The 25,354-nt window shown below is 68.8% G+C and overlaps 1 protein-coding gene across 6 annotated transcripts; it reads right to left on the bottom strand.

Moving 5' to 3' along the window:
* Nucleotides 1–617: 617 nt before the first annotated feature.
* On the bottom strand, nucleotides 618–24,134 carry CTBP1 (C-terminal binding protein 1). Of its 6 annotated transcripts, none has more exons than XM_025437223.3 (10): nucleotides 23,976–24,134; nucleotides 16,142–16,336; nucleotides 14,450–14,604; nucleotides 7,830–7,974; nucleotides 5,772–5,978; nucleotides 4,133–4,347; nucleotides 2,832–2,962; nucleotides 2,313–2,440; nucleotides 1,780–1,897; nucleotides 618–1,557 (listed from the first exon to the last, which is right to left on the bottom strand). In XM_025437223.3, the coding sequence occupies exons 2-10, from the start codon at nucleotides 16,146–16,148 to the stop codon at nucleotides 1,371–1,373; spliced, it is 1,293 nt and encodes a 430-aa protein (XP_025293008.3). In that variant the 5' UTR covers nucleotides 16,149–16,336; nucleotides 23,976–24,134; the 3' UTR covers nucleotides 618–1,370. The 6 variants fall into 6 exon arrangements, with proteins under 6 accessions (XP_025293008.3, XP_025293009.3, XP_025293010.3 ...); XM_025437224.3 differs by lacking the exon at nucleotides 23,976–24,134 and adding an exon at nucleotides 23,686–23,779; XM_025437225.3 differs by lacking the exon at nucleotides 23,976–24,134 and adding an exon at nucleotides 22,950–23,109.
* Between the last annotated feature and the right edge of the window lie 1,220 nt (nucleotides 24,135–25,354).

The following is a 25,354-nucleotide window of genomic DNA, read 5'->3' as shown; positions in this document are numbered from 1 at the left end:
GAGGCAAACCCCGCGCTCCGGACATGTGCGGAGATCTGGGAGGAGATCTGGGAGGACGGGCGCCAGTGGCAGGTGCTCGGCTGGGACCCCAGCCCCGCAGGACGGCGGCTCCCAACCCGCAGTCCTGTCCTGCAGACCCTGAGTGTGGCAACACCAAGGCGTGTCCCCAGGAGCCCCCTCAGCGGTCACCGTCCACCGTGCTTTCCCCGCAGAGCGGGCAGGAGGCGGGCCAGCTATGCCGTGGGCCGTGCGGGGCGGGCGTGCAACGGGCGTCCAGGGGACTGTGAACAGGACACCCCGGTTTAGCCCTGAGTGGCCACGAGGGAGGGACCCCTGTGAAGCCGGCATCCCCGCAGCGTCCCGGAGCCCGCTCCTGCACAGGCTGCGGCACCCGCTCTGGTCGCGACCCCAGGCGGGCGGGGGGGGAGGGCGGTGTACTGGTCCCCACAAACAGCGCGGCTCCCGCCCGCACCCACACGGCCCGCCGCCTCCGGCCCCCCCAGGACCACTGCCCCGGGTGCCCAGGGCCGCCCGCTCCAGCCCCCGAGGCCACCAGGGCCAGGACAGAGACCCACGGGGGGCCGCAAAGCCACGAAACAGACGCTGGGCCTGCCGGCTCTTTCTGGGATTTTTATTTCTTTAAAATAATTCATACAAATGGTTACAGTCACAAACATGATTTTAACCAAAATATTGCTAGCCTACCACGTCAGCAGGACGGCACCCGCGCAGGCCGGGACGCTGCGCCCTCACATCCCCAGGACAGATGCCGACGGCCGAGCGCGCTGTGGGCGACGCGCACTTCTTGGAGCCACTTTGCGAAGCCGTCTTTGTTTGGAACAAGGGGATTCATGCCAAAATTAGGAAAAACAGCCGTTGTTTTGTTTTTCTAAATTATTCTAAAAATAAGACAAGCAGGTAGAAAAAACAATGCACTGAGTGGCGTAGAAAGAAAAACGGGAAGGATTCGTTGTCCTGAGAAGTTTGCCAACTGCCTCGTTCCGGGGCGCGGTCCCACACGAGGGGCGCCGTGTGACGCGGCCTGCTGAGTGTTCGCTCAGGCTCTCCTGCTGTTGACAGCTAAGCAAACAAATCCTCTGTAATGTTCTAAAGACTGTACACAGACGAGAACATTCATGATAGAATTAACTACTAACTTCTTTTGCTTAACGAGGACGCAAAGGACACAGGACAGCGGCTGGCCCTCGGGACGGGACAACTACAGCGGACGCGGGGAGGCCGGCGCCACCTCCCCCGCCCGGCGCCTGGACAGTCTCTGCAGCGCCGGGGCCACCGCAGGCGCCGCCTCTGCACACGCCGCTCCGAGGGCGCCGCCCTGCCCGCGCCGAGGCCGTCGAGCTCCGCCCGGGCTACAACTGGTCGGTCGCGTGGTCTCTATCTGCCTCGGGCTTGACGGTTTGGCCGGGAGAAGGGGCGTGGGGCGGGTGGGACACGGGGGGCAGGCCGTGGGACAGGGACATGGCGCTGGGGACGATGCCTTCGACGGCAGTGGGGATGCCGCTGGGGGCCACGCCCACCACGCCCGGCGGGTACCTGCTGGGAGGACAGAGGGCACGTGAGGCTGGCGGGGTCCCTTCCGTGGCCTCGGCCCAGGGACCCCCCCAGGCCTCGACTCCTCCCCGGCCTGCTGCTCCATGGGCTCTTCGCCTCACGCCTGGTGGCTCTGGCTCCCACAGCCCGGCCCCTGGTCCCCTGGGGCGCACACGAGCACGCGTTTCCAGGGGACCCCATGTCCCCGCCCCCTCCACACCCGCTCACCTGTAGGCGGCCCCGTTGAGCTCAGGGTGCACTACGCCGGGGTCCATGCTGGCCCAGTGGGTGGCGGCGGTCAGGTGGTCCTTGTTGACACAGTTTTTCAGGCTGTCGGGGATGCGGCCTGGCATGTACGGTGGACAGAGAAGGGCCTGTCATGTGGCTGCCCCCAGCACTGTGGCAGCTCGGTGGCAGACACGGGCTGCGGTTCCGCAGCGGGGCTCCCCCTCCGCCTCTCCTCCCGGGACATAGCAGCTCGCAGCTCCGAGACTCCCCAGCCCAGGGGATGCCCCTCAGGGGCCCCCCACGTCTGCCAGCCCTGGGGACCTCGGGGAGCAGCAGACAAGGCCCAGCCCAGGTCCCCAGCTCAGCCAGCCGTCCGGCCCATGGGTGAGGGCACGGGGTGACCGTGAGTGGGCAGCGTGGGACACCCTCGGGGGACTCGGGGGGCTCGAGGGCTGTGCGGGGAGCCCCCCGGGGGACGCCTGCCGGGGCAGGTCCATCTCACGGCCTCTGAGGGAGGCTCGGGGCCACCTCACCTGTGATGGCCCTCCGGATCTCCCGGGCCGCCTCCTCTCGCATCTCGATGGACGCCTGCTCGCTGTACCAGGCTGCGTGGGGGGTGCAGATCAGGTTGGGAGCGTCCTTCAGGGGACCCTGGCTAAAGCTACAAATGGCACAAAGCGGTCAGGCTGGGGCGGAGGGAGCGTGACCCTGCCTGTGGCCACACCCCGGCCCCGCCACGGAGCGCTGGTCCCTGGAGCTGCGGGGCCCAGGCCCCAGACCCTCTCGGCAGGGCTGACGAGCGCTGCCCCTTCTGGGTCGAGGCCTCTGCAGACGCGGCCACACGGCTCGGCGCCCCAAGGCACCGCGTGACCGAGCCCTCGCCATCCCGCCTCCAGGACTGGCCACCTGCCCACTGGGCCCTGGTGGGGCTGGACACAAAGCCCAAGAACGGGACCTGGGGCCTGCAGACTGCGAGCGGGTGTGAGCGCGGGCGAGGGTGGGTTTGGGAGAGGTGGCATCCAGGAATCACCCAGGGCGCTGCCAGGAGGCACCTGAAGGGCTCAGATTCGTGCACGTCCAGGGCGGCACCCCGGATCCGCCCCTCCTTCAGGGCCTGGGCCAAGGCCTTCTCGTCGACCAGGCCGCCCCGGGCCGTGTTCACCAGGAAGGCGCCTTGTCGCATCTGGGAGGACACAAAAACAGCAGCACGTGAATCAGCACACAGGCCTCTCGGCTTGCGCCCACCCTGCCTGGGGACCGCACCCCGCCCAGAGGACCCCTGGCTGCAGTTGTGGGCTCTCCTGGCCCGGCCCCCCAGATGCACATCCCCCCATGGAAAGGATGTGGCGCCTCTGGGACACGGTGTGGCCCAAGCCCCTACCCCTGCACACAGCTGCGGAAGTGGGTTCAGGACCCTGTGATCCTGGGATGACGGACACAAAACCCAGAGACATGGTCTTCGGTGCAGTGGCCAGAGAGCCCTGTTCCCTCGGGTGGCAGCACCCGCTCGGTCCCCATGCAGCTTCACGTCCTCGGGCCAACGGTCCTGAGCCCCCCGGAACGCAGGCAGCTCCCAGCCCCACACCTGGGTCTTGGGGGTGCGCGGCTCCGACCAGTGCCCCAGCGCCACGCCTGTGCCTGCGCCCTCCCCAGCCCCACCCCACCGACTGGAGGCAAAGAGGAGCCCCGGGTGCCTGGGCTCATCCTCCGCGGGGCCACAGGGGCCAGGGGCAGACCCCGTGCGGGCACACACACACCCCCGCCGGGGACCCCGGAGCCCATGAGAGGCCACTGCTAGTTCCAGCTCCTGCCTGACCCAGGGCCACGCCTCACAGCCACGGTGTGACGCTGCCAGCCGCCATCTGTCTTTGCCCCGGAGACACGGCACTGAAGCGCCGCACGGGCACGCTCACTGCAGGACCCAGCCCGTCGGGTGCGGCGTGTGCCCTGTGTGTGGGGCCAGGAGCCCCCAGAACTCAGGAAACAGGCCCCTCAGTGCAGACGACCCCCAGCGGTGGAGCCCGCAGGGCAGGGAAAGGCACTTGCCGTGGGTCAAGAAACGGTGGCACGTGTAGAACTCCCACCATGACCCTAGCCGTGACCCTACCCTGACCTTAGCCGTGACCTACCCTGACCTTAGCCGTGACCCTACCCTGACCTTAGCTGTGACCTACCCTAATACTAGCCGTGACCCTACCCTGACCCTAGCTGTGATCCTACACTGACCTTAGCTGTGACCCTACCCTGACCCTAGCCGTGATCCTACCGTGACCCTACCCTGACCCTTGCCCCGACCTGGGGGTGCGGGTGTGGCAGGGCTGTGGACGGCGGGGGAGGCGGGGCAGGCACGCACCTGCTTGACGGTGAAGTCGTTGATGAGGTGGTGGTTGTGCTCATTGAGCCCGCAGTGCAGGGTCACGCAGTCGCTGTGGAAGAGCAGGTCCTGCAGGGTGCTCACCCGCTGCAGCCCCAGCGCCCGCTCGGTGCCGTCCGACAGGTAGGGGTCGTAGAAGAGCACGTTGAAACCGAAGGCCTTGGCCCGGAGCGCCACCGCCTGCCCCACGCGACCTGGCAGGGCGACACACCGCGTCACCGCGGGCCTAGCTCGGCGTGCAAGGCACAGCCCCGTGGGCGCCTGCATCCAGATGCCGAGTGCAGGGACACCCGCGTGGCCGTGTGGGGCCGGGACTCAGGGAGCGGGCGGGGGGCTGGAGGTGCTCCCCAGGGAGTGCGTGGGTGGGGCTGCCACTTCAGACGAGGGGCCCCGCTCCTTGGAGGGAGGGGGCCACAGGGGCTCAGAGCACCCCCGGGAGGAACGCACTGACCTGGACGCAGGACCAGCCTGCCCGGCCCCAACTCTCAGGGCCCCACCCCTCCTGCAGCCCCTGGGTGGCTGGAACGTCCCACGCACCTGAGGCGGCCCGAGCGGGCCGTGCGCACCGGAGGGCGTCCGCCAGAGGGGACCACCAGGCCCCAGGCCACGGCCCCGCCTGCAAGTGACCCCAGGTGAGGCCAGAGCACAGCAGTCCTGCCAATGCCACCCAAACTGCTAACCGGCGGCGTTGGGAGGTCAGGTAACAGCTGCCCCCGACATCCCGCACGGAGCGTCTGCCACGCAGCACGTGGGAACCCAAACTCCAAGCACCTTTAACATCCCCGAAGGGCGCCTGGGGGGGCGCACGCGACAGAGCACGCTCAGGGAGGAGTCTGGGATTCTCTCCCTCTGAGCTCCGCTGCTCGCGCTCTAAGTAGCCACAACCTTGAAGGGAGCAGTCGCTGGACGCACTGGACGGGGGCTCTGGCTAAGGCGCCGGCGCAGCCGCGCTGAAATGGGGCCTCCTGGCTCTTGACGACACTGCCGGCTGAGGTCAGGTGCCCCCCCACCCAGGGGAGGGGCACAGCGCCCCGGGGGGCCGTGCGTCCCCTCCAGCAAGGCGGGAGCTGTACCGAAGACAGGCCTGTGCCTCGTGGGCACCTTGCACTCACGCACGTGTGCGCCTGGCTCGAGAACACCCCAAGTGTCCTATGGTTCTCCTGCTGCAGAGCCGGTGGGGTAGGGGCGGGGAGGGCACGGGGGCCAGTAGGGGGCAGGGTCCCGTCCACACGGGGCCTCCCAGGTGGATGGAGCCCGAGCTCGGAGCGACACGCGCCCACACACAAGGCAGAGAAACAGAACTCACAGCTGCCTGCGCGCCGGGTGAGCAGCTCCCCCCGGAGCAGGGCTGAGGGCCACCTGGCCCTCACCTGAAGGCCACGTCCACTCAGCCACAGGGTGCCACAGGGTACGGGTGGGGGAGGCGTGTCAGCACAGGGAGCACAGGTCAGCGTGTGAGTGGGCGGGCACGACTGTGCAGAGGCACGTGACTGGTGAGCACCTGTGTGACCCACAGCCGGTGTTCCCGGGGCAGAGAGGACTCGGCCCTGCGCTGCCTCGGGGCGGGGGGTGGGGGGGGGCGCCCAGCAGCACAGCCACAGGGCTTCCGCTAACTCACCGAGTCCTATGATGCCCAAGGTCTCCCCACGGATCCTGGCGGCGCCGGAAGCCACTTCCCGGATCTGCTCCACGCTCTGCACCCGCGTGCCTTCCCGCAGCGCCTGGTGCAGCCAAGTGGTCCTGCGGTACAGGTTGAGGATGTGGCACATGGTGGAGTCGGCGGTCTCCTCGACAGACGCCGCCGGCACGTTGCAGACAGCGATGCCTGGGAACACAGACGCGCGGGCGAGGTCACCAACGCCAGTCCTGGTGCTTCCCCCAAGACGGGCCGCAGAAACGTCCCCATGTAGGCCCGCCTGCGGGTCCAGCAAGTAGGCGGGACGGGACAGGCGAGGTCACCCAGGCAGGTGCCAACACCCGGGTCTCCCTGCCTGCACCATGGGCCACCTGACCGCCAGCTCACAGCCACGCAGGCCCCACCCCTCCTGCTTTCCTCGGCCCCCAGGCCATTTGGGACCTGGCTTTGGACGGAGTGGCCCTGTCCTCACAGCCCCACGGCCCCCACCGCCCCTCAGCAGCCCTGCGGAGTGAGCTGAGGCTTCTCTATGCCCAGCACCTCCGCGCTTCTACCCGCCTCTCCCGAGCCTGGCCCCTCCCGCCTACCTGTCCTGCCCTGCCGCCTCCTCGCCCCTGCCCCTGTGACTGCACAGTGCTTCCCGGGGACTGGTCACCTCCCTGCCGAGGGGAGGGCGCCTACCGGTTCCTTGCGCTACCCTAAATGCCAGGATGATGCCCAACACGTGAACAGGGCTTTGTGAGAGGGCCCAGAGCGGATCCTCCACTCCCTTCTGGAAACATCTCAGCCCACCGTGAACACAAGAGATGGCGGGGAGCAGGAGGACCAGGTGACAGGGACACCATCCCCTAGATCTGGGGACACACGGCCAGGGTGACCACAGGGCATGGCCCTGATTGTCCCTGGTGGAGGAACAGAGCCCAGCCTGTAGAATCACAAGACAGGACAGACTCGGGGAACAGGGATAAAGCCCCCCGGGAGTCCCCGGGGCAGAAAGCATCCAGGCTGTGGTCAACTCTGCTGCAGGGGCCTTTGCTGGGGATGCAGCCTGGGGACGGGTGACAGTGGGGCGGGAGGGCTCCATCATGTGAGCCAGCAGAGGGCACGAGGGTCCTCGCGAGAGCAGAATAAACCGAGTCTGCGGTAGACGCAAATGGCAGGCCGTTCTGACCCCGGTTCTTCAGCTGCACCAGGGGAAAGGACTGGCAAGACCGGGCATGGGGAGGGTGGGGTCTGTGTGTGCAGCTGCGTGCCCTGCTCATGGGGGGGGGTCACCCCTGCAGCTGCGCACCTGCTCATGGGGGGGTCACCCCTGCAGCCACGTGCCCTGTTCATGGGGGGTCACCCCTGCAGCCACGTGCCCTGCTCATGTGGGGGGCGTCACCCCTGCAGCTGTGCGCCCTGCTCATGAGAGGGGTTCATCCTTGCAGCCGTGTGGCCTGCTCATGTGGGGGGGTCACCCCTGCAGCTGTGCGCCCTGCTCATGGGGGGGGTCACCCCTGCAGTTGCACACCCTGCTCATGAGGGGGGTCACCCCTGCAGGTGTGCACCCTGCTCATGGGGGGGTCACTCCTGCAGCTGCCTGCCCTGATCATGGGAGGATCACCCCCTGTAGCTGCGGGCCGACATGGGGGGGTCGCCCCTGCAGCTGCGCACCCTGCTCATGGGGGGGTCACCCCTGCAGGTGTGCACCCTGCTCATGGGGGGGAGGTTACTCCTGCAGCTGCCCGCCCTGATCATGGGAGGATCACCCCCTGCAGCTGCACCCTGCTCAAGTACCAGCTCCCCTCCCCAGGCGCGGGGAGGAGGTCAGAGCACGTGACCCCTACAAAGTTTTCTGAGAGAGCCGGTTTGACTGGGGAGTTTGGGGGGGGGGCCTGAACCCTGAAAGATGCTCACAAGTGACCTCCAACCAAATACGGCCCTGCAAGGGAATCCTTGGTGTAAAGCAAAACCAAAGGACGAGAGGAAAGCTGAGGAGACCGCGCCGAAGAAGCAACACCCCAAGTCGCAAAAGGGAGGAAACACCCGGCGTCCTACCTAAATCCCCAGCTGACTTGATGTCGATGTTGTCGAATCCGCTGCCGATCCTGACGATGATGCGCAGAGCTTTGAACTTCTCCAGGTCCTCCCTGGTCAGCGTGATGGTGTGGTACATCAGCGCCCCCACCGCCTCGTTCAGCACCTGCCGGCGGAGGGGCCACGCGGTCAGGGGCCGGGCCCCGCTGGGGAGCTGCAAACGTCCCCCCGAAACCGCCCCCCCCGCCTCCGCTGTGTGCTGGGGACTGCGGACATCCTAGGGCAGCAGCCACTGCTGTGACATCCGAGGGGACCGCAGGGTGACCTGCTGGCTCTGCGCTCAGACCCCCAAGCAGCCCGAGGCCGCGCCCCCGGAGAGAAGCGCTGGGGAGGGCGGGTAGGAGGCTCGCCTTCCGCGTGGACACCAGGCAAACAGGAGCGCAGGAGGACACAGCCTCGGAACCGCAGGGCCCGCCGGGGCGCGGACGGCACGCACACGGGTCGGAGCCGGGGCCCGGGTCAGCCCGCTTCGCCACGGCCCCATCTGCGCCCACACGCAGGCCCTGACGCTGCCCACGCGTCTCCGGGCCTGGCTGCCGTTCGTGAAGCCCCAGGAGCAGGTCAGTGTCCTGTCTCCCGAGTTTGCACAACGTGGGCCGAGGCGCTACTGTTTGCAAACCGCCCAACCGGGGCGACCTCTGGGAAGCGGGGGCTCCAGCCCCGCCCCGCCCCGCAGGAACCACAGCTGCAGCTCTGCGCAGGTGCGGACAAGACCTGGACGGGAGGGCACGCCCCCCGCAGGGCCAAGCGCACGGAGGCCACGCCCCCACAGGCCACGCCCCCGCAGGGCCAGGCTCGCAAGACCACGCCCCCCGCAGGGCCCAGCAATACAGACCACGCCCCCCGAAGGGCCAGGCCCGCACGGGCCACGCCCCCGCAGGGGCCACACCCCCACAGGACCCAGCAATGCAGACCACGCCCCCCGAAGGGCCAGGCCCACAAGGCCACGCCCCCGCAGGCCCCAGCAATGCAGACCACGCCCCCTGCAGGGCCAGGCCCGCGCAGGCCACGCCCCCGTAGGGCCCAGCAATACAGACCACGCCCCCCACAGGGCCAGGCTCGCACAGGCCACGCCCCCGCAGGCCCCAGCAATGCAGACCACGCCCCCCGCAGGGCCAGCCCCGCAGGGCCACGCCCCCGCCGGGCCAACCGCACGCAGACCACGCCCCCTCAGGGCCACGCCCCACAGGCCCCAGCAATACAGACCACGCCCCCGCAGGGCCAGGCCCGCACAGGCCACGCCCCCGTAGGGCCCAGCAATACAGACCACGCCCCCCGCAGGGCCAGGCTCGCACAGGCCACGCCCCCGCAGGGCCCAGCAATGCAGACCACGCCCCCCGCAGGGCCAGCCCCGCAGGGCCACGCCCCCACCGGGCCAACCGCACGCAGACCACGCCCCCGCAGGGGCCACGCCCCACAGGCCCCAGCAATGTAGACCACGCCCCCCCGCAGGACCAGGCCCGCAAGGCCATGCTCCCGCAGGCCCCAGCAATGCAGACCACGCCCCCGCAGGGCCAGGCGCGTGCACAGCACCCCAGCTGGTGCCTCCTGACCCTCGAGGCCTGCAGGTGGGCGCCACAGCCGGGCTGTGGTCAGGGGTGGGGAATGCCTGGCTCCCGGGGCTTTGTCCCAGGTCCAGGAGGGCAGCCCCGTGAGTGGTGCCTTCCAGGGCGTGATCCGCAGAAGTCACGCACGGACCTCAGCCAGACGCCGGTGGGTGCCTACGGTGTCCGGTCTCCAGGCCCAAGGGCCGGGGACCCAGGATGGTCCAGGCGCACGGAGCCTCACAGCCGAGGGCCGGGGTTGTCCTTCCCTAGGGGACGCAGAGCAGCCTTCCTATCGAGGACACCTCCCACCCAAGGGCATGCGCTGGCTGCTGGGCACCGCAGCCCGGCGTCCGCCACGCTGCCCTCCTCCAGACTGAGCTTCTCGTGCTGGCTCTGGGTGTCCTGGCCGGCGAGGGACGCCAACAGCAGGCCATGGTGACCTTGAACCCCAGGATGAGGAAGGCAGCGAGAAGTGGTGCCCAGGACAGCCTGGACTCGGGGCTGATGTGAGAGGCACAGTAGGGGTCCTGCGTGGGGTGCAGGGCCCATGGGGAGGCTGCTGACTGCTCCTCTCATCTGCTTCTCTACAGCAGCTGAGCTTGTCGGACAGAGGGCAACCCAAAATACAGACCATTCCAAGGCTGGCCAACGTGGCCCGGGGCACGTGCCCACAGGGACCCCACACGGGCCAAGGGGGCGCGGGCTGGCTGGGCCTTCAAGGGACTGCAAAGTGCCGCTGGCCCCTGCTCCTGTTCCTGCACTGAGCGTCCTGGGGATCTCTGCTCCTGCAGGCAGGGAGCTGCCCACGTCCTGACGCCTCCCCCTGGACTCCCAGGACGTCAAGGCTGCATGTACTCCCACTCCCTGCCTGGCCCGTGGGGTGGGTGAGGACCCTCGTGCGACAGCCAAGTAGTAGTGCTGTGCACGGGGAGCACACAGGGAGGGCTTGGACGGAGCGGGGAGGGCAGACCTTGCCACCCTGTGCTGAGCTGCGTGGACCGGAGGAGGGTAGCCTCGGACACAGCTGTGCCCTGGAAAGAGGACAGACGCATCCAGGGACAGATGGACTGTGGAGGGGGAGGCTGCAGGGTGAGTCTGAGTCTTGGGCCTGGGCACCCAGATGCATGCACGGGCCTCTTCCTGGGGTGACCGGGCAGAGGCACTGGCCTGGGGACAGGCGGGGAGGAAGAGTGTCCAAGCACGGGCAGGTGTGTGTGCCCACGCCTGAGCCCTGAGCCATGGCAGGACGCGATCGCATCACGACTGTGACTGTGCCTGCTCCGTCCCAGCGTGGACAAGCCAAGACGCATGCCAAGTTCCAACTGCTGGGGTGTCTGGGCTGCTCCGCTGTTGGCTGTGCTGCCATAAAAATCCACAATTTCGGGGATCCCTGGGTGGCTCAGCGGTTTGGTGCCTGCCTTAGGTCCACAGCGTGGTCCTGGAGTCCCGGGATTGAGTCCCACGTCAGGCTCCCAGCATGAAGCCTGCTTCTCCTTCTGCCTGTGTCCCTGTGTCCCTGTGTCTTTGCCTCTCTCTTTCTATATATATATCTATCATGAATAAATGAATAAAATCTTAAAAAAAAAAATTCCACGATTTCCTGGAGGTCGGTCCTCGGAGCTGGAAAGCAGTGGGTCCATCGGAGAAGCCTCTGAGAGGGTGTCGGTGTGGCAGCCGGCTGCACCCGGGGGGCCGTTCACCCACTGGCACCCACTTCACGACGCCCAGCAGGGCAGAGTTTGAGATGCTGCGTGTGATGGACACAAACTGGCCATCTGTTACCTTAGTCTCAACGTGCCTGAGTGTGACCTACTGACGTTTCTTAATAAATTGGTTTCATGTCCGATTCCTTTTTCTACTGAGCAACTGTAATCACGTGGTGCCCAGCGAGGCGTTCTCAGGGCAGAGACCACCCCGGCTCAGGGCTGCCCAACCGCCCTGGGAGGACCGGCTCGGCTGCAGGCCTGCACACAGGCAGCTCCGTCCAGGGGACCCAGGCCTGGGCCACCGCACTCCTGTGGCCAGCCCCGAGCTCCTCTCCAGGGGGCTGCTCACGCCCCGTCAGGACTGCGGAGTGGCTGGGATCCCGCCAGGCATCACATGGACTCCCAGGGAGGTGGTCTGCGGGGGGCCCCCAGGTGTTCACTCACGTCACCACGTGCCAGCTGTGACCAAGTTTGTCAGGCTTGAGGACCTGACCGCGTCCCCACCCCAGAATGGAGTGCCACGGGGCCAGTGGCAGCAGGGCGGGGGACTCAGTGGGCAGCTCGCGGAGAGAAGCCAAGGCCTACTGCGCCGCATCGGGGCCTCGCTCCTGCCCCTCACACACAGGTGCCCGATGCACAAGGTTCCGGGACTTCTGCACACCTGACTTTCTAGGACCACACCGAGGGTGTGGCTCGTTTTGTGCGGCTGCGGCCAGAAAAGCTCAGCAGTGGCCTAGTGCCTCCAACACACTTCTGTGTGGTTCCAGGGGGGCCTGTGCCACCGCCGTGCGCAGGCCTGGAGGACAGCAGAAGTGCCAAGCCCCGGCAAAGCCCGCGTGGCCGTGGCTGTGGCCCTGGTGGAGCAAGAGCGTCGCCGCCCACATGGTGCCCCCCTCCTGCTGTCGGGGGGCATCTGAGCATCCGCTGTCCAGCCTCCGGCTCTGGCAGGTACTGTCCCCACCCGGCCACTTCTCACGTGCTTTGTCCTGACATTGCCACGTGACTGCTTCTGACTGTGCCCCCACAAACAGCCCCGTGTTCTGCAGGACACACCTCCGCCTCGTCCTGACTGTGGGGTGGGAAACACATGCCCCCCAGCAGCTCCCCTGATGCTTCTGTTGGGACACCTGCCTGCGTGTGGCTGTGCCAGGGCTCCCTCCCCGCGTTCCCTCCCCTCTCCACCTGCTCACGGCCCCGGTGAGGCCGACCCTGGCCCGACACTCTGCTCGGAGTCACACTGACCCTGCTGCCACCCCGTGCCGTCGTGCGGGTCAAATCTTGTCTGCATGCTCCCCTCATGTCTCCTGGCCCAAGCACCTCCCTCCTGGGACTGGGCGCCTTGCAGCTGTATTTCCCACGTCCTTCCTATCTTCCCGGACATGTCCCCAGTGCTGCCTTACTGTCCCCTGGCCCTGGGGGCCCCTGCTCTGGGCCGGCTGACAGCGCCATCCCACCCACAAGCCCCTGTTCTCACGAGCGCCCCTTCCTCCGCAGGTGCCGGTCTTCAGGGCTCCTGCACTTTGGTCAGATACACAACGCCGCGCCGAGAACTGCTTTCCCTGGGAGATGTGAAGCAGCCCGCGACTCTTTGTAGCTAATGGCCCCCCACCTCCGGCATCAGGGTAACGTGCTCCTTGAACAGCAGAGCATCCTGTGGGCCCAACACGCGTCCTGGGTTCACACCAGGAGAGCCAGAGTGTCCACTGAGCTCTGGAAGGTTCCTTCACCACGTGGCCGTAGTAATAGCATGGTGTCTCCTCCACACTTAGCACCCGGCGTCCAGCTAGTTACGAGGCAGAAATCCCTGATCCATGGTGATGTGCTGTCTCTCCCTGAGTTGAAGCCTGCAGACAAGTGGTCCAGGGCCTGTGTCAGCTCCACAGCCAGCAGGGCCCAGGGCTCCCATCCTATTTTTCAGCTATTCCCAAACACGGTTTCTCTTGGGTTCCAGGTGGCTGCCCAGGCTCCAGCCATTGCGTTTGGTTTCCAGCCAGCAGAAAGAGAGAAGGTGGCTCTGCACACAAAGCCTGGTGGCTCTTCCTGGTTGGACTCGGTCACCTGGCCACACCTGACAGCCAGGCTGGGGAAATGGGCCGCACGGTGCACCAGGCCCGAGCTCCTGGATCTGCGCAGCTCCACATCTTTGCCCGGAGGCCTGGACTGTGGCTTCTAAGCTTCCTGTCAGTTTACCGTTTCCAGTTGCCTGTTTGCACCGGTGAGTGCCCCCCGGTGCTGGGAGGGCGCCTTCCCCCGCCGCGCTGCTCGTCCGCGTGCCCCTCGGGTCGCCAGGGCGCTCCGTCCCATCCCTCGGGAGCCTCTGGCACCGGGGGTTTTCTCGGCATGCTCAGGGGGGGTGGCAGTCGCCGACACACGGAGGCCCAGCCCGACCCTCCCCGGGGTCGGACTGCACATCTGGCTCTTAGCTAACCTCCGATCATTTTGATCAGTTATGATCTTAAAGGAAAACATCCGTTTAGTGTCACTTTTCAGATTTATTCTCGGAACCTGCTTTAATATCGCTCAGGCTGCTTCAACACTTCTGTCTGCCGGTCTCTCGCTCCCGATATTGCTGGGTTTTTAATATTTTTACTTTGAAACCCTTTAAGATCCACAACAAGTGGCCAGAAGCTGCCCTCCCAGCCCTGCTCCGGGGCACAGCAGGCTCCGGTCACCCAGCCCCGCCCCGTGCAGGGCGGCCTGCAGAGCTGACCCCCGCACCCCCCCGCACTACAGCCCCGGGCCGCTGGGAGCGCGCCAGCCATGTGCACGCGCAGGATGCGGGGAGCCTGCGGGCTTCGCGCCTCTGGGACCCGCGGCACGTGCTTGTGTCCCCCTCCCCCAGCGGCACCCGGCCTGAGACTTCGGTCCCCGGGAGCCGTCTGGGCCTCAGCGTCGAGCCCTCTGGTCTTCTGGACGCTCCTGCAGCTGCTGCATCCCTCTGCGAGGCTCCGAGCTCCACCTTCTCTCCCTGCCGGTCCTGGGACCCCGAGACACCCGCGCCATCCCCGGGCAGGCCTGGTGACGCCGCTAGCGGGCTGGATGCCGGCGCTGGGAGGGTGCAGCTGCGTGGCCCAGCCTGCGATGCCCTCGCTGGCCAACATGGGCCCCAGGCGATACAGCTCGTCGGCCACATCCACGGCCCCAGGCTCCACTTCCTGGCAACAACTGGTTACAACGGCAGCGGCTCAAGGTGCGGCGGAGGAACCCTGTCCCCACCTCTGATGCCGCGGGCAATGATGGCCACAGCCTGGGGCTCAGGCGCCACGGAGGCGCACAGCTGAGGGACCCTCCTGCCCTCCTCGCTCCCACGAGCACCCCGCGCCATTACCTTCTCGTGGATCTCCTGCGTGGACTGGGCATCACAGAAGGCCACCGTGGCCACGTCCTTCAGGATGGGCATCTCCACCGTGCAGTCCCGGCCGTCGAGCAGCGCCACCAGGGGCCGGGGATGCATGGGCCCATTCATGATCGGGGGTCGGACGCCTGTGGAGACAGGAGTGCACGCTCAGCTCCCACGGTGGCCACGGCTGAGACCTCGCTTCCCCTGCCATCCACCGCCCCCACAGCCTGACGCAGGCAGGCCCTGAGAATTCTACGTGTCCACGCACCTGGATTTTGTCAAGCCTGAGTAAAAAAAAAATCTCCATGAAAAGCAAACCAGTGTTTGCTACAGCTCGCTGACCCCCAAACGAAAGTGGACCCCTGCTGAGCAGCATCACCCCCAGGGCCTCGGGGTCCCAGGCACGCGTGGAGGCATTGGGGCCTCCACCATCTGACCCCGGAACACGCAGACTGCAATGTAACAGGTGTCACGACAACACCCACGGCTCCCAGTCCACGGCAGCACTGAGACCGCCCGGAAACCCTGCCAGCACCATCCCCCATGCCCGGCATCACCTCATTTGCAGGTTTGAAAGGAGACACAGAGGCAGGGAAGGGGTGAAGCACTGAACGCAGCCAGGGCCCCTGACCGTCTCACGACAAGAAGACTTAGAATCACTAAAAGCTCCTTCCATATAGGAGGTCACCGGGCCTCATCCTGGGCTGAGGCGGACACGAAGGCCTCCAGGTGACACCCATGGCAGCCGCCAGTGGCCCTATCCACCCCCCAGCCCCAACGGCCTCAACAAGACCCGTCCCAACCGGTGCACAGGCAGCTCTGGCGCAGGATGAGAACCAGGGGTGGGGCTGGGCCGCGGGGGGCCCAGAGCCCAGGAGGGAGCCACCCCCACGGGCGCACTTCTCCACCGCCCACGCAAGCGGCCAAGACGCAGCAGCCCTGCTGGGTGCAGGGCAGGGTCCGCGAGGCCCCAACCCCTCCCCGGCGCTCCCCGCAGTCCCCTGTGAGCTTCTTCCTGCCACCCGCGGGGTGCCGGGCCCACGGCACGGCTCACCTCTCCAGCTTTACCCGGAGGACGGCGAGGCCTCAGGGCCCTCATGTACCTGCGCCAAGGGGCTTATGGTCACGGCCGTCAGCACCCCGCGCTTGTTTCTAAGGGACGGGCCGTCACGCCGCGCGCCGAGCTCCCGCCCTCCAAGTTCCTGAGGCGACAAGGCAGGCTGTGGAGCGCCGACGCGACGGCGCCTCCCGCAGGAGCACACCAGGGCCCGCGGGCAGCAGGGAGGGGATGCTGTCCACGGGCCTGCCGGGCAGCAGCGCCAGGGCCCCAGCTCACTGACACCCCCTTACCCAGGGAGGCACTCGCCTCCCGACCCACGGCCGGCGCCGGAACGGGACTTGGGTTTGCGTGGTAACACCCTAGCCTGGCACGGAGTTCATGGGAGGACGACCAGAACCAGCCCAGTGCTGACCTGAGGCCTGCCCACCTGGGACCCCCGAGGCCCCCCCGGCTCCACCGCCCGTGGGGCTTCACGGAGGCCGCACACCGTGGGGCGTCACTGTCCTGATGCGCCGCACCGGCCGGGGCACCTGGGCCGTCCCAGCCGGAACGGACAGCCGCTCCGCGGGCACCGAGGGACGGGCGTCCAGCTGCTGCGCGCTCCAGGAGCCCCTACCAACCTGACATTTCTTAATATGGGCTCGGCTTCCACGACCATGAATTCGACTTTTCAAAGCGTTTTATCTTCAGAATCCCCAGGCAGAACCGCGTCTGTCACTGGATCCTCATCCCACGTCTTTAATTGTCTTGAACCAAAGCTCCTAGGCTCCTGATCCTCGGCGACCACTGAAGCCTGTGCCGGGGTCAAAGTCTGACTAAAAAACACAAGAGACATGTTAAAACACCATCGAGGGCCAGCTACAGCTCACAGATGCCAAAGGCCCACAGGCGAGGCTTCTCCCCACATCCTTGCCCCTGGGGGGACCTGCCTGCAGGCGGGCGCGCGGCCGGCAGAGGGGACGGCTGGGCGCAGCGGGGACGCAGGTGCAGCGGGAGGCTGACTCTGAAGGTCCCTCCGCGTCCTCGGGCCGCCGTGCCAGCTCCTACTCACACTGCCGACAGCCTCCCCGGCCTCCGTGACGAGGCCGCCAGGAGGGGAGGCCCGGGGGTGCTGGCTGGGACACGGACGCCACTTCCCCGCCCCCGCACGCGGGCCCCACAGGCACTTGACCTGACACAGCTCCCGTGAGACTTGAGGTCACGTGTGTGGGTCGCACACCTTTCTGGAACAGGCTGAGGTCTCAGGCCCCGGGAGCGCTGGACCCACCCTGAGCACGTGGCCCTCTGTGCATGGGGACCACAGCGGGGCCGCCCGGAGGCGTGGCCAGGCCGCACACCATGCCCTTGACGTCATCCGGCCCTCGGGAGGCCCAGCGCAGAGCAGGAGCTCCAGGGGGTGGGGCCACGGGGGACGGGCCTGCTGCAGGGATGGCCTGTGGCCCCTGGAACCCGTGGTGGATCCCCCTTCCAGACGCTTGCACAGCGAGGGCAGGCGTCCTGCATCCTGTCCGTGGGCCTGGGCCGTGCCAGCCGGCCACGCTCCCCTCGGGGTGCGGACCTCCGTCCCTGCCGAGTGGTGGCCTGGGCTCCACGGTGCAGAAGGCAGCCTGGCCTCCCTGAAGCTGTGGCCAGGCCAGGGCTGGGTGGGCCTGCTGCGAGCAGACGGGCTGGGACGGTCCACCGCCCGGGCCTCATGGACTGAACGCCTCCCCCGCCGATTCCCTCTGCGGGTTTCAAGCCCACACGCTGACCCTGCGTAACCAGCTCCCAGGTCGCGGGGACACTGAGCCTGGGAAACACAGGCTTTCCGCCAGGGAAATGGGGGGGCCCCTGGTCAGAGAGTGCTGATGCCACAAGGTGGGAGATCAGGGTCGCGATGACCACGGGCCCACATGGAGCCAAGTCTCCTTAGTCCCGAGAGGCCTCTACCTGGAGCCCTCACCCACACCGGCCACTGCCCGTGCCAGGAGTCTGCTCCCCGAGGACAGACCCTGGCCAAGCCACACCCGTCTCTGCTGTGGGGGACACAGCTGCCCCTTACCCAGAGATTGGGAGCTGCCCTTGGCGACGGCACCAGGGCCCCTTTCTCCTTGGCCCTCTAGGCTCAGCTGAGAGTCCTGCTCGGGGCAGTGGGAACAGCAGGCAGGCGGCTGGGTACCGTGGGCAGGGGCCAGGCGGTGACAGGCTGGGGGCCAGGGACCTGGGGGGTGGTGGGCTGGGGGCCAGGGACCGGGGCAGGGGGCTGGGGACCCGGGGCAGGGGACAGGGGGTGGTGGGCTGGGGGCTGGGGACCCGGGGTGGTGGGCAGGGGGCTGGGGACCCGGGGTGGTGGGCAGGGGGTGACAGGCTAGGGGCCAGGGACCTGGGGGATGGTGGGCTGGGGGCCACGGACCGGGGCAGGGGGCCGGGGATCCGGGGCAGAGGACAGGGGGTGGTGGGCTGGGGGCTGGGGACCCAGGGCAGGGGACAGGGGACCCGGGGCAGGGACGGGGGGTGGTGGGCTGAGGGCCAGGGACCTGGGGTAGGGGGCGTGGGGGCCAGGAGGTGGTGGGCTGGGGGCTCGGGACCCAGGACAGGGGCCTGGGGGTGGTGGGCTGGGGACCTAGGGCAGGGGGCTGGGGGTGGTGGGCAGGGGGCCAGGGGGCCAGGAGGTGGCAGGCAGGCAAGGGCAGGGACACACTCCGCCCGGCCAGGCCCACCCCGGGGCTGCAGGACACAGCACCTGAACCTCGTCACCGGCTCGCAGCCTCACGACCCCCAAAGGAAATCGCACGTGACCCCCCACGTTCTGCTCCGTAAGGAACATACCCACTGAGCCACAGAACGAGATGTCGCTCTCCCCTTACAAGCCGGGAGGGTGGCACTGAGGACACTCAGGGACCCTCGGTGACTACGCCCTGCTTCTCTCCATGGTGGGGGGGGCAGGCCCGGTCAGGGGTGTGGCTGCACGGCCCCCCTCCCCCAGACACGAGCCTCCCCCGCGACCTTGACCTTCACAAGAGGAGCAGGGTACGAGCAGCTGGGTGCGGGCCAGGGGCCACCTGGCTCCCCAGCGTTGGCCTCCTGGGAGCCAGTACTCCCCGGTGCCCGCTGCCGGCGAGGGTGACTTGTGCCCCGGGGCCGTGACCCCGCAGCCCAGGTCCGATCCCCTGCTGCGTTCCCCCATAGCCCAAGGAGCAGTCCATGCAGACTCCAGCCGGCGGCCACCAAGGGCGGGGGGCAGGGCCCGAGTGCGGGGGCCGCCAAGTGAGCAGGGGTCCCGGCCCTGCTGCTGTGGCCAGTCTGCGGTTTTCTTCCTAAAGCTAGAGGAGCCAGCGTGGGTCCCCAGTGGGACCGTCCTGGGCGGCGAGGCCCTGGGCAGACCGCACTCCTGCACACCTCGGCCACGGGCCTGGCGCTGTGTCCACGCGGGTCCCCGCAGCCCCGCCAAGGGGACGGGACCCTCAGGCGCTCCGAGCGGCCTAGGCTCAGCTCTTCTGTGAAAACGCTGTTTCGCGGAGGCCCCGCTTTGCCCACACCCGGCCGAGGTGCAGACGCCTAGAGCGGCCCGTGGGCCAGGGCGGCGTGTGCCCACCCAGGGGTGCGTTGGCAGGCGCGGGGCTCAAAGGCCAGGCCGCGGGTCCCAGGCCGGATGCGGGGGGAGCCCGAGCCCAGGCCAGCAGCAGCAGCGCGACGGGGAAAAGCCCCCAGGGAGGGACCCCCAGACGCCGCGAGGCCCAGGCTGGGGGGCATCCGTGCCGTGGAAACCCCAAACTCCATCTTGTTCCTGGAAACGCCACGTGGGAGCCCCGCTGAGTGACCTCAATGCCCAGAACGAGTGCAGAGGCCACATGGACAACGGGGGGCGGGGGGGTGGTGGCAGAGGGCGGGCGAGAACGCGCAGGCGCGGGTGGGGTCAGGGCCCCAGACTCGCGGCACACCGTCCGCCAGCGGCAGGGCTCCCCCGTCATCCCTGACGGCTCTGCCGGGAAAGGTTAACTCACACAAACTAAAAGACGCTCGTCAGGACGTAGTAAAACAGAAAAGATGGTGAAATTAAGGAGATGCTACTGCAGGATGTAAAGTGCCTGAACCCGTTTGAACTGCCCAGCGCAGGTCCAGGGCGTCCTAGCGAACAGCCCGGGGGCGGCAGGTGGCAGTGAGGCCGGGTCGACGTGTACCCCGCCACCAGGACGACCGGTCACGGGACAGCGAGGGGGCGCTCCTCCTCCAGGGCAACGAAACCCGTCACCCACGCGAGGACACCAAGAAAGCGTGTCCAGCCATCTCCTGCTCGTTCACAGCCAGAGCCTCACGGCCAGGGCTTCCCCGGCGGAGGTGCTCCCGCGGAACCCAGGGCCACCCGCGCTCCCCACACGCCGGCCCACACGCCTGCAGGCGGCCAGGCGGGGTGTGCCCACGGCTGCCCGCGTCCCTCCGCCCTGCCCCACGATGACCCACACAGGGCTCCGGAGCATCGGGGTGGGGCTGGGGTGGGGTCTCGGCCTCCCCCTCCCCAGAGCGCACGGGGCTCCAGGGGCCTGACCGCGGCGCTGCCCCTGCACTTGCCAGTGCTGAGCACTCCGGGCTTCTGCGTCCCTCCCGATGTCCCACTGCTGTCGTTGGCAGGAGGGTGAGCAGGCCAGCTCAGAGGGGCTCCCGTGGGCACCCCGCCACCTGGTGCAGATGGAACCCCGACAACCACCCTGGCGCACACATCTGCTCCGTCCCCGGTGATACACTGTGCTCCAAGAGGTGGTGGCTCAAGCCGGGGTGCCACACGGGGGTGGCATCCCCGCAACTCAGTGAGGCGGTGGGGGACGCGGCAGTCAGCACGGCCTGGGGGCACGGGGCACCAGGACCCACTGGGCTGCAGTGGCCGCCACCCCACGGGCCCCGCACAAAGGGCACAGGCCAGCCCGGGTGGCTCGCGTAACTCCAGGTGGGCAGTCGGCAGGCCCGAGCGCACCACAGCCATCACCCGCAGCACAGGGCCCCGCAGCAGGCCGCGACCCTCTCGGCACCACCTTCGCCATCTCCCCGGGAGTCTCAGGGCCGACAGGTGTCGGGGCGGGGTCTCCTTGGCCCCCGTCGGCCCACTGACCACTAGGCCGGCCTCCTGCTCCCCCGGGCCCAGGACAGGGTGTTGCTGGCACACTCTGGGGACACCCCGGGCCCCTCACAACAGCTCCCTGGCATCCGGGGCAGCGGGAAGCCAGGGGTGGGGACTGAGATCCTGGCCACCCGAGCTGCTGGCGTTCGCGCGGCCCCCCGTGGCTGACCAGCATCCCACCCTCAGCCCCAGAGCTCTCTGTGAGTGCTCCCTGCCGCCTCTCCAGGCGCACACGCTAGGCCACCTCCCGCCTGCCCGGGACCCCTCCCAGGACACCGCAGCCCTCCCCAACACACCAGGGCTTCAGAAACTAGGCCCGGAGCCCGTCAGACCCCAAGGTCCCCTGCCCCAGCAGGCTGTGCATATCCAGCCCTGACCACCACCTCCCCAGAAGAGGCTCCCTCCCGCCCCCCCGCTGTACTTAAGCAGCCCTTCCCCACTCGGGCCCAGCACAGCCAGCTGGTGGCAGTGAGGCTCCCCTCGGCTGCCGGCTGCCCGTGGTCTGGAGGCCTCCAGGGGGCAGGGTCTGCGTGAGTGCCAGGCACCCCGAGGCCAGCGGCCACACTGACTCCAGCAGGACAGACCCACGCACCACACCGTGTGGTCCCCCAACTCATTGTAAACCAAACAGGCGCCCGCTCCCCCACATGTGCTGCAAAGGCACGTTCTCGTCACCGAGACTCTGCCTCCCACACAGTCCTCTCTCGCGCCCTGACACGTGTCCTGCTCGCTCTGTGATGCTCCAGGATCCCACAAACAAGAACCCTGTCCTCGTGCAGAGAACACTGGTTGGGGACCCAAGGAATGTCACCTCCCTGCCCTCCCGCACGCGACGTTCAGCAGCTGCTGCGGGGCGACCCCATATGGGGACACGTCCTCTAGGGCAGGCCTCGCACATCAGACTCAAGGACTGGCGGCCGGACGAAGCTGCTGTGGGCACCGAGCCTGCCTCCTGACAGGCCAGAGTCCAAGCCTGGGGAGGGTCCAGAAAGCAGCCCCCGCCCCACCCGCTGACCCCCTGGGATTTCTTCTCCAAGGTCCCAGGTTCCAGTCCTGCCAGGTGCCCACCGTCCTCCCAGCCTGTCTATGGCCAGGCTGCAGGGCTGGCAGGGATGTGAGGGACCCCCACCCTGAGGGTGACACAGGCAGAAACAACTCAGCACTAAGAGCGCCTGTGAGCTCTGTGGTTGGGTGGAAAATGCCCCCCCACCCTGCCCCGCCAGGTGTCCTGCAGCTCGTCTGGGCAGACAGGCGAGGGCCCCAGGCCAGCGTGCAGCCCGTGGCTGATCCGCAGTGAGCTCCTGGAGTCCCCTCTGGGAACCCGAGGCAGGTGTATTGTGGACTGCCCCCCGAGCCTGCCATGGGTCCTCCTTCGTGCCCCTGGTCTCAGGAGCCAGGAGTCTTTGAGAAGGCTGTTGCCACAGGATAAAAAGCCTGCACAAGCCTTCGACTGGGTCCTCTGCGCCCAGGAGCCGCGGGTGGCCAGCAGCAAGCTGCACTCCAGCTACTCAGACTGGGCAAGGCCCCAAGGACACTGGCATAGGGCGCTCCAGGGGCAGGCGAGATCGTGGCAGAGAAAGCCCCATCACGGCCCAGCTCTCTGCTCATGACCTGCTGGCCCCTTCCACCGGGCCGCTGGGGAGCCAAGGCCAGGCCACCTCTGAAGCCCAAGGGCCCTTCTCCGGCAGAGGTGCCTCCCCCGCACTAGGGTTCCACCGGCCAACCTCTGACAGCTCACCCGATGGCCCAACCTCGGGTACTAACCACAGAAGGGGCTGCTGCAGCCTCCCAGAGCTCGGGGTCGCAGCCTGCTGTGCCCCCAGCACCCCCGCCCGCGTGTCCTCAAGCTGAAGGGACCGAAAGGGAAACCCCAAATGCAGCCAGGAGAGAGGCTCAAGGGCTGAGACAGGTCACCCCAGCCACGAGTCCATTTCTCAGAAACGCAGAGGGAAGAGCAAGCCGTCCGGGTGGGACAGGCTGGAACTGCACAAACAGCCCCACGGAGGCTGAAGGGTACACGCCTGCGCGCGGCAGACACAGACTAACCCCGAGCGCGTCCCCCCAAGGCCTCGCGGAGGCCCACATGGAAGCACGTGCTCAAAGCCGGTGACCACAAACACCGCGGCGAAAAGAAACCCAGAAAGGCAACGGGGCAGAGCGCCCGGCAGGCAGCGCTGGGAGCCGCAGGAGGGGGCAGACCGCGGGCGGGCGGGCGGGCGCGGGCCCGGCACTGCGGCTCACCCTGAGCTCCCGGGGCGCGGGGAAGGCCGAGTGCCCGCGAGCCAGGGGCAGCGCCGGCGGCCGCGGGGGCCCTCGTCCTCACGCGGCATCCTCACCTCGGGCACGCAGAGCCGCGACGCCGGGTCCCCGCAGCCGGGGCGCCCGCACCGCCCGCGGGGTGCGCCCTGCTGGGGCCCAGCTGCTGCCGAGCTCTTCTGCGTGATCCTGCCCCGACGGAACCGCTGCCCGGCGGCTGGGGCGGTCCCGGGAACGCGCGGCGCGGACGCCCCCCGCCTGCCGCCCGACCGTCCCGCTGCCCAGGCGGGCGCCCGTGAGGGCCGGTCCTTGGCCGCTCGTCCGGGCCCGCGCAGCCACCGCCGCGTCGGCCCCGGCTTCCTCCCTGCAGGTGGGCCCGTCACGGCGCCCGCGGAGGCCGAGGGGAGGCCGGCAGGAGGCAGGAGGGCGGCCGGGCAGGCGCTCCCGCGGCGCGGGCTCGGGGACGGCGCGGCTGCAGGGCCGAGCCGGGACCCCCGGGGCCGGCGGCGCTCGGGCGCGGGCAGGTGGCGCGGGCAGGTGGCGCGGCTGCCGGCGGCCGTCCTCGTCCCGGGCGAGCGGGCGCGGGGGCGGGGGCGCCGGGGGCGGGCGCGGCGAGGCCCCGGGGCCCGGGCGGGGCGAGCCCACGCGACCAGGAGGCCGGGCCGGCCCCACGCAGGGCGCACGCGGGCCGGACGCAGGGGGCCGGGCCGGCGGGGGGGCCGTGGGGCCGCCGGGGCCGGACGCCGGGCGCGCCGCGGCTGTGGCGGGGCCTGGCCTGGGGGGTCGGGGGCCGAGCGCGGCGCCCCTTTGTGTCACCTGCGCGGGCGGCGGCGGCGGTGGCGGTGGCGGCGGCGGCGGAGGAGGAGGAGGAGGCGGAGGCGGCGGCGGCGGCGGCAGCGGGCGGGGCGGGCGTGACGGCGGCGCCTGCGCACGCGCACTCGCACGCTGCGGCTCGCGCACGCGCACGGCGCCCCGGCCCCGCCCCCGGCGGCGCGCGGAGGCCGGCGCGCACGCGCACTCGCACACAAAGCCGGGGCCCGCGCGCGCCCGCCCGCCCCGCCCGCCGCCCCGCCCCCGCGGCCGGAAATGCGCGCGCGCGGCCTTACCGAGCGGCAGGCCCTTGTTGAGCAAGTGCGAGCTGCCCATTGAAAGGCGCGGGCGGCCGCGGGCCCCGACGAGTCCGGCGCGCTCCGCCGCGAGCCCGGCGCGTGGGGCGGCCTGGGCGCCGTCCGCTGCTCCGCCCGCTCGCCTGCGCCCGGGCGCCGCCGTGCCGAGCCGCGCCGCGCCGCGCCAGCAGCCGCTCCACCGGGCGGGGACAGGCGGCGCGCGCGCGGGCGGGGCTTCCGGCCCGGCGGCCTCCTGTTTCCAGGCGCGAGCGCCGCGCAGCACCACGCGGGCGGCTGCAGCCCGGGCCCGCCCGCCCCGCCCGGCCCTCCCGCCCGCCGCGCCTGCTCACACCTGCCTGCATCCGCACAGGTCCCGCCCCGCACCCCCGCGCGCGCACGCACGCACCTGCCCCGCAGCCCCCGGACCCCACCTGCCCTGCACCCGCACACGCACCTGCCCCGCAACCACCAGGCCCCACCTGCCCCGCGGGCGCGCTCACACACGCACACTCACCTGCTCGCACCCGCACCTGCCCCGCGCCCACCCACACGCACCTGCCCTGCACCCGCATATGCACCTGCCCCGCACCCACCCGGCCCCATCTGCCCTGCACACACACACACACACACACACACACACACACACGTGCACCTGCTTGGCACTCACCAGGCCCCACCTGTTCCACCTCCGCGCGTACACCTGTCCTGCATCTGCGCACGCGTACACGCCCCCCCAACCTGTCCTACACAGGTACCTGCCTCACACCGGCACAGCCACAGCCATCTACACACTTTCCATGCACACGCATTCGCCAGGCCGCACCTGCCCCCACCCGCATCCTGACAGTGGAGCGTGACCGCACCTACCCCCGCACCTCAGCACGCTCCTAGGCAGGGATCATTTAAATGTTCCGGGGTCACTGCAAGGAAGCACAGCAGGTGTGCCACTGCCGGGCCTTCGGGCTCTGGGCCCCTACAGGGTTGCAGGAGGCCGAGGCAGGCATCCCTGGGAGTTTCCCTGGGCAAACTTGGCCTTATGCTTGGGTTCCTGGGACCCAGGAGGAGGTGCAGCCTGGATGGCAGGCCCCAGGGAGAACCTCCTGATCCTGCAGAGAGCACAGAGGCCAGAAATCGGCATCCAGAAGCCTGAGCAGGGACTTCCTGGGCCGAGGGGTACCTGGGAGGTGGCCAGACGTGGCTGAAGCGGGGTGCCCAGTGCCCCCTGTGAGCAGCCTATAGTTCCAGAGAGGCACCCTGCGGGAGGGTCATGAGGGTTCCCCCAGGGTGGGGGCTAGCCAGCCCCCAAGGGTGAGACGATCCGGTGACGGGAAAGGGCCTGAGGCCCACCCTGGGAGACCCTGGTCCTGGGAGCTGGAATG

This window comes from Canis lupus, chromosome 3 (genome assembly GCF_003254725.2).
Source record: "Canis lupus dingo isolate Sandy chromosome 3, ASM325472v2, whole genome shotgun sequence".
Classification (NCBI taxonomy): domain Eukaryota; kingdom Metazoa; phylum Chordata; class Mammalia; order Carnivora; family Canidae; genus Canis; species Canis lupus.
The sequence above is the reverse complement of the archived record's forward strand: the minus strand, read 5'-3'. Positions and strand labels throughout refer to the sequence as shown.

Coding starts and splice junctions, on each gene's coding strand:
- CTBP1 (XM_025437221.3), bottom strand. CDS start 24,015: ATGGGCAGCTCGCACTTGCTCAACAAGGGCCTGCCGCTCG. Junction 14,605..23,975: donor CAACAAGGGCCTGCCGCTCG/GTAAGGCCGCGC, acceptor CTGTCTCCACAG/GCGTCCGACCCCCGATCATG. Junction 7,975..14,449: donor CGCAGGAGATCCACGAGAAG/GTAATGGCGCGG, acceptor CTCCGCCGGCAG/GTGCTGAACGAGGCGGTGGG.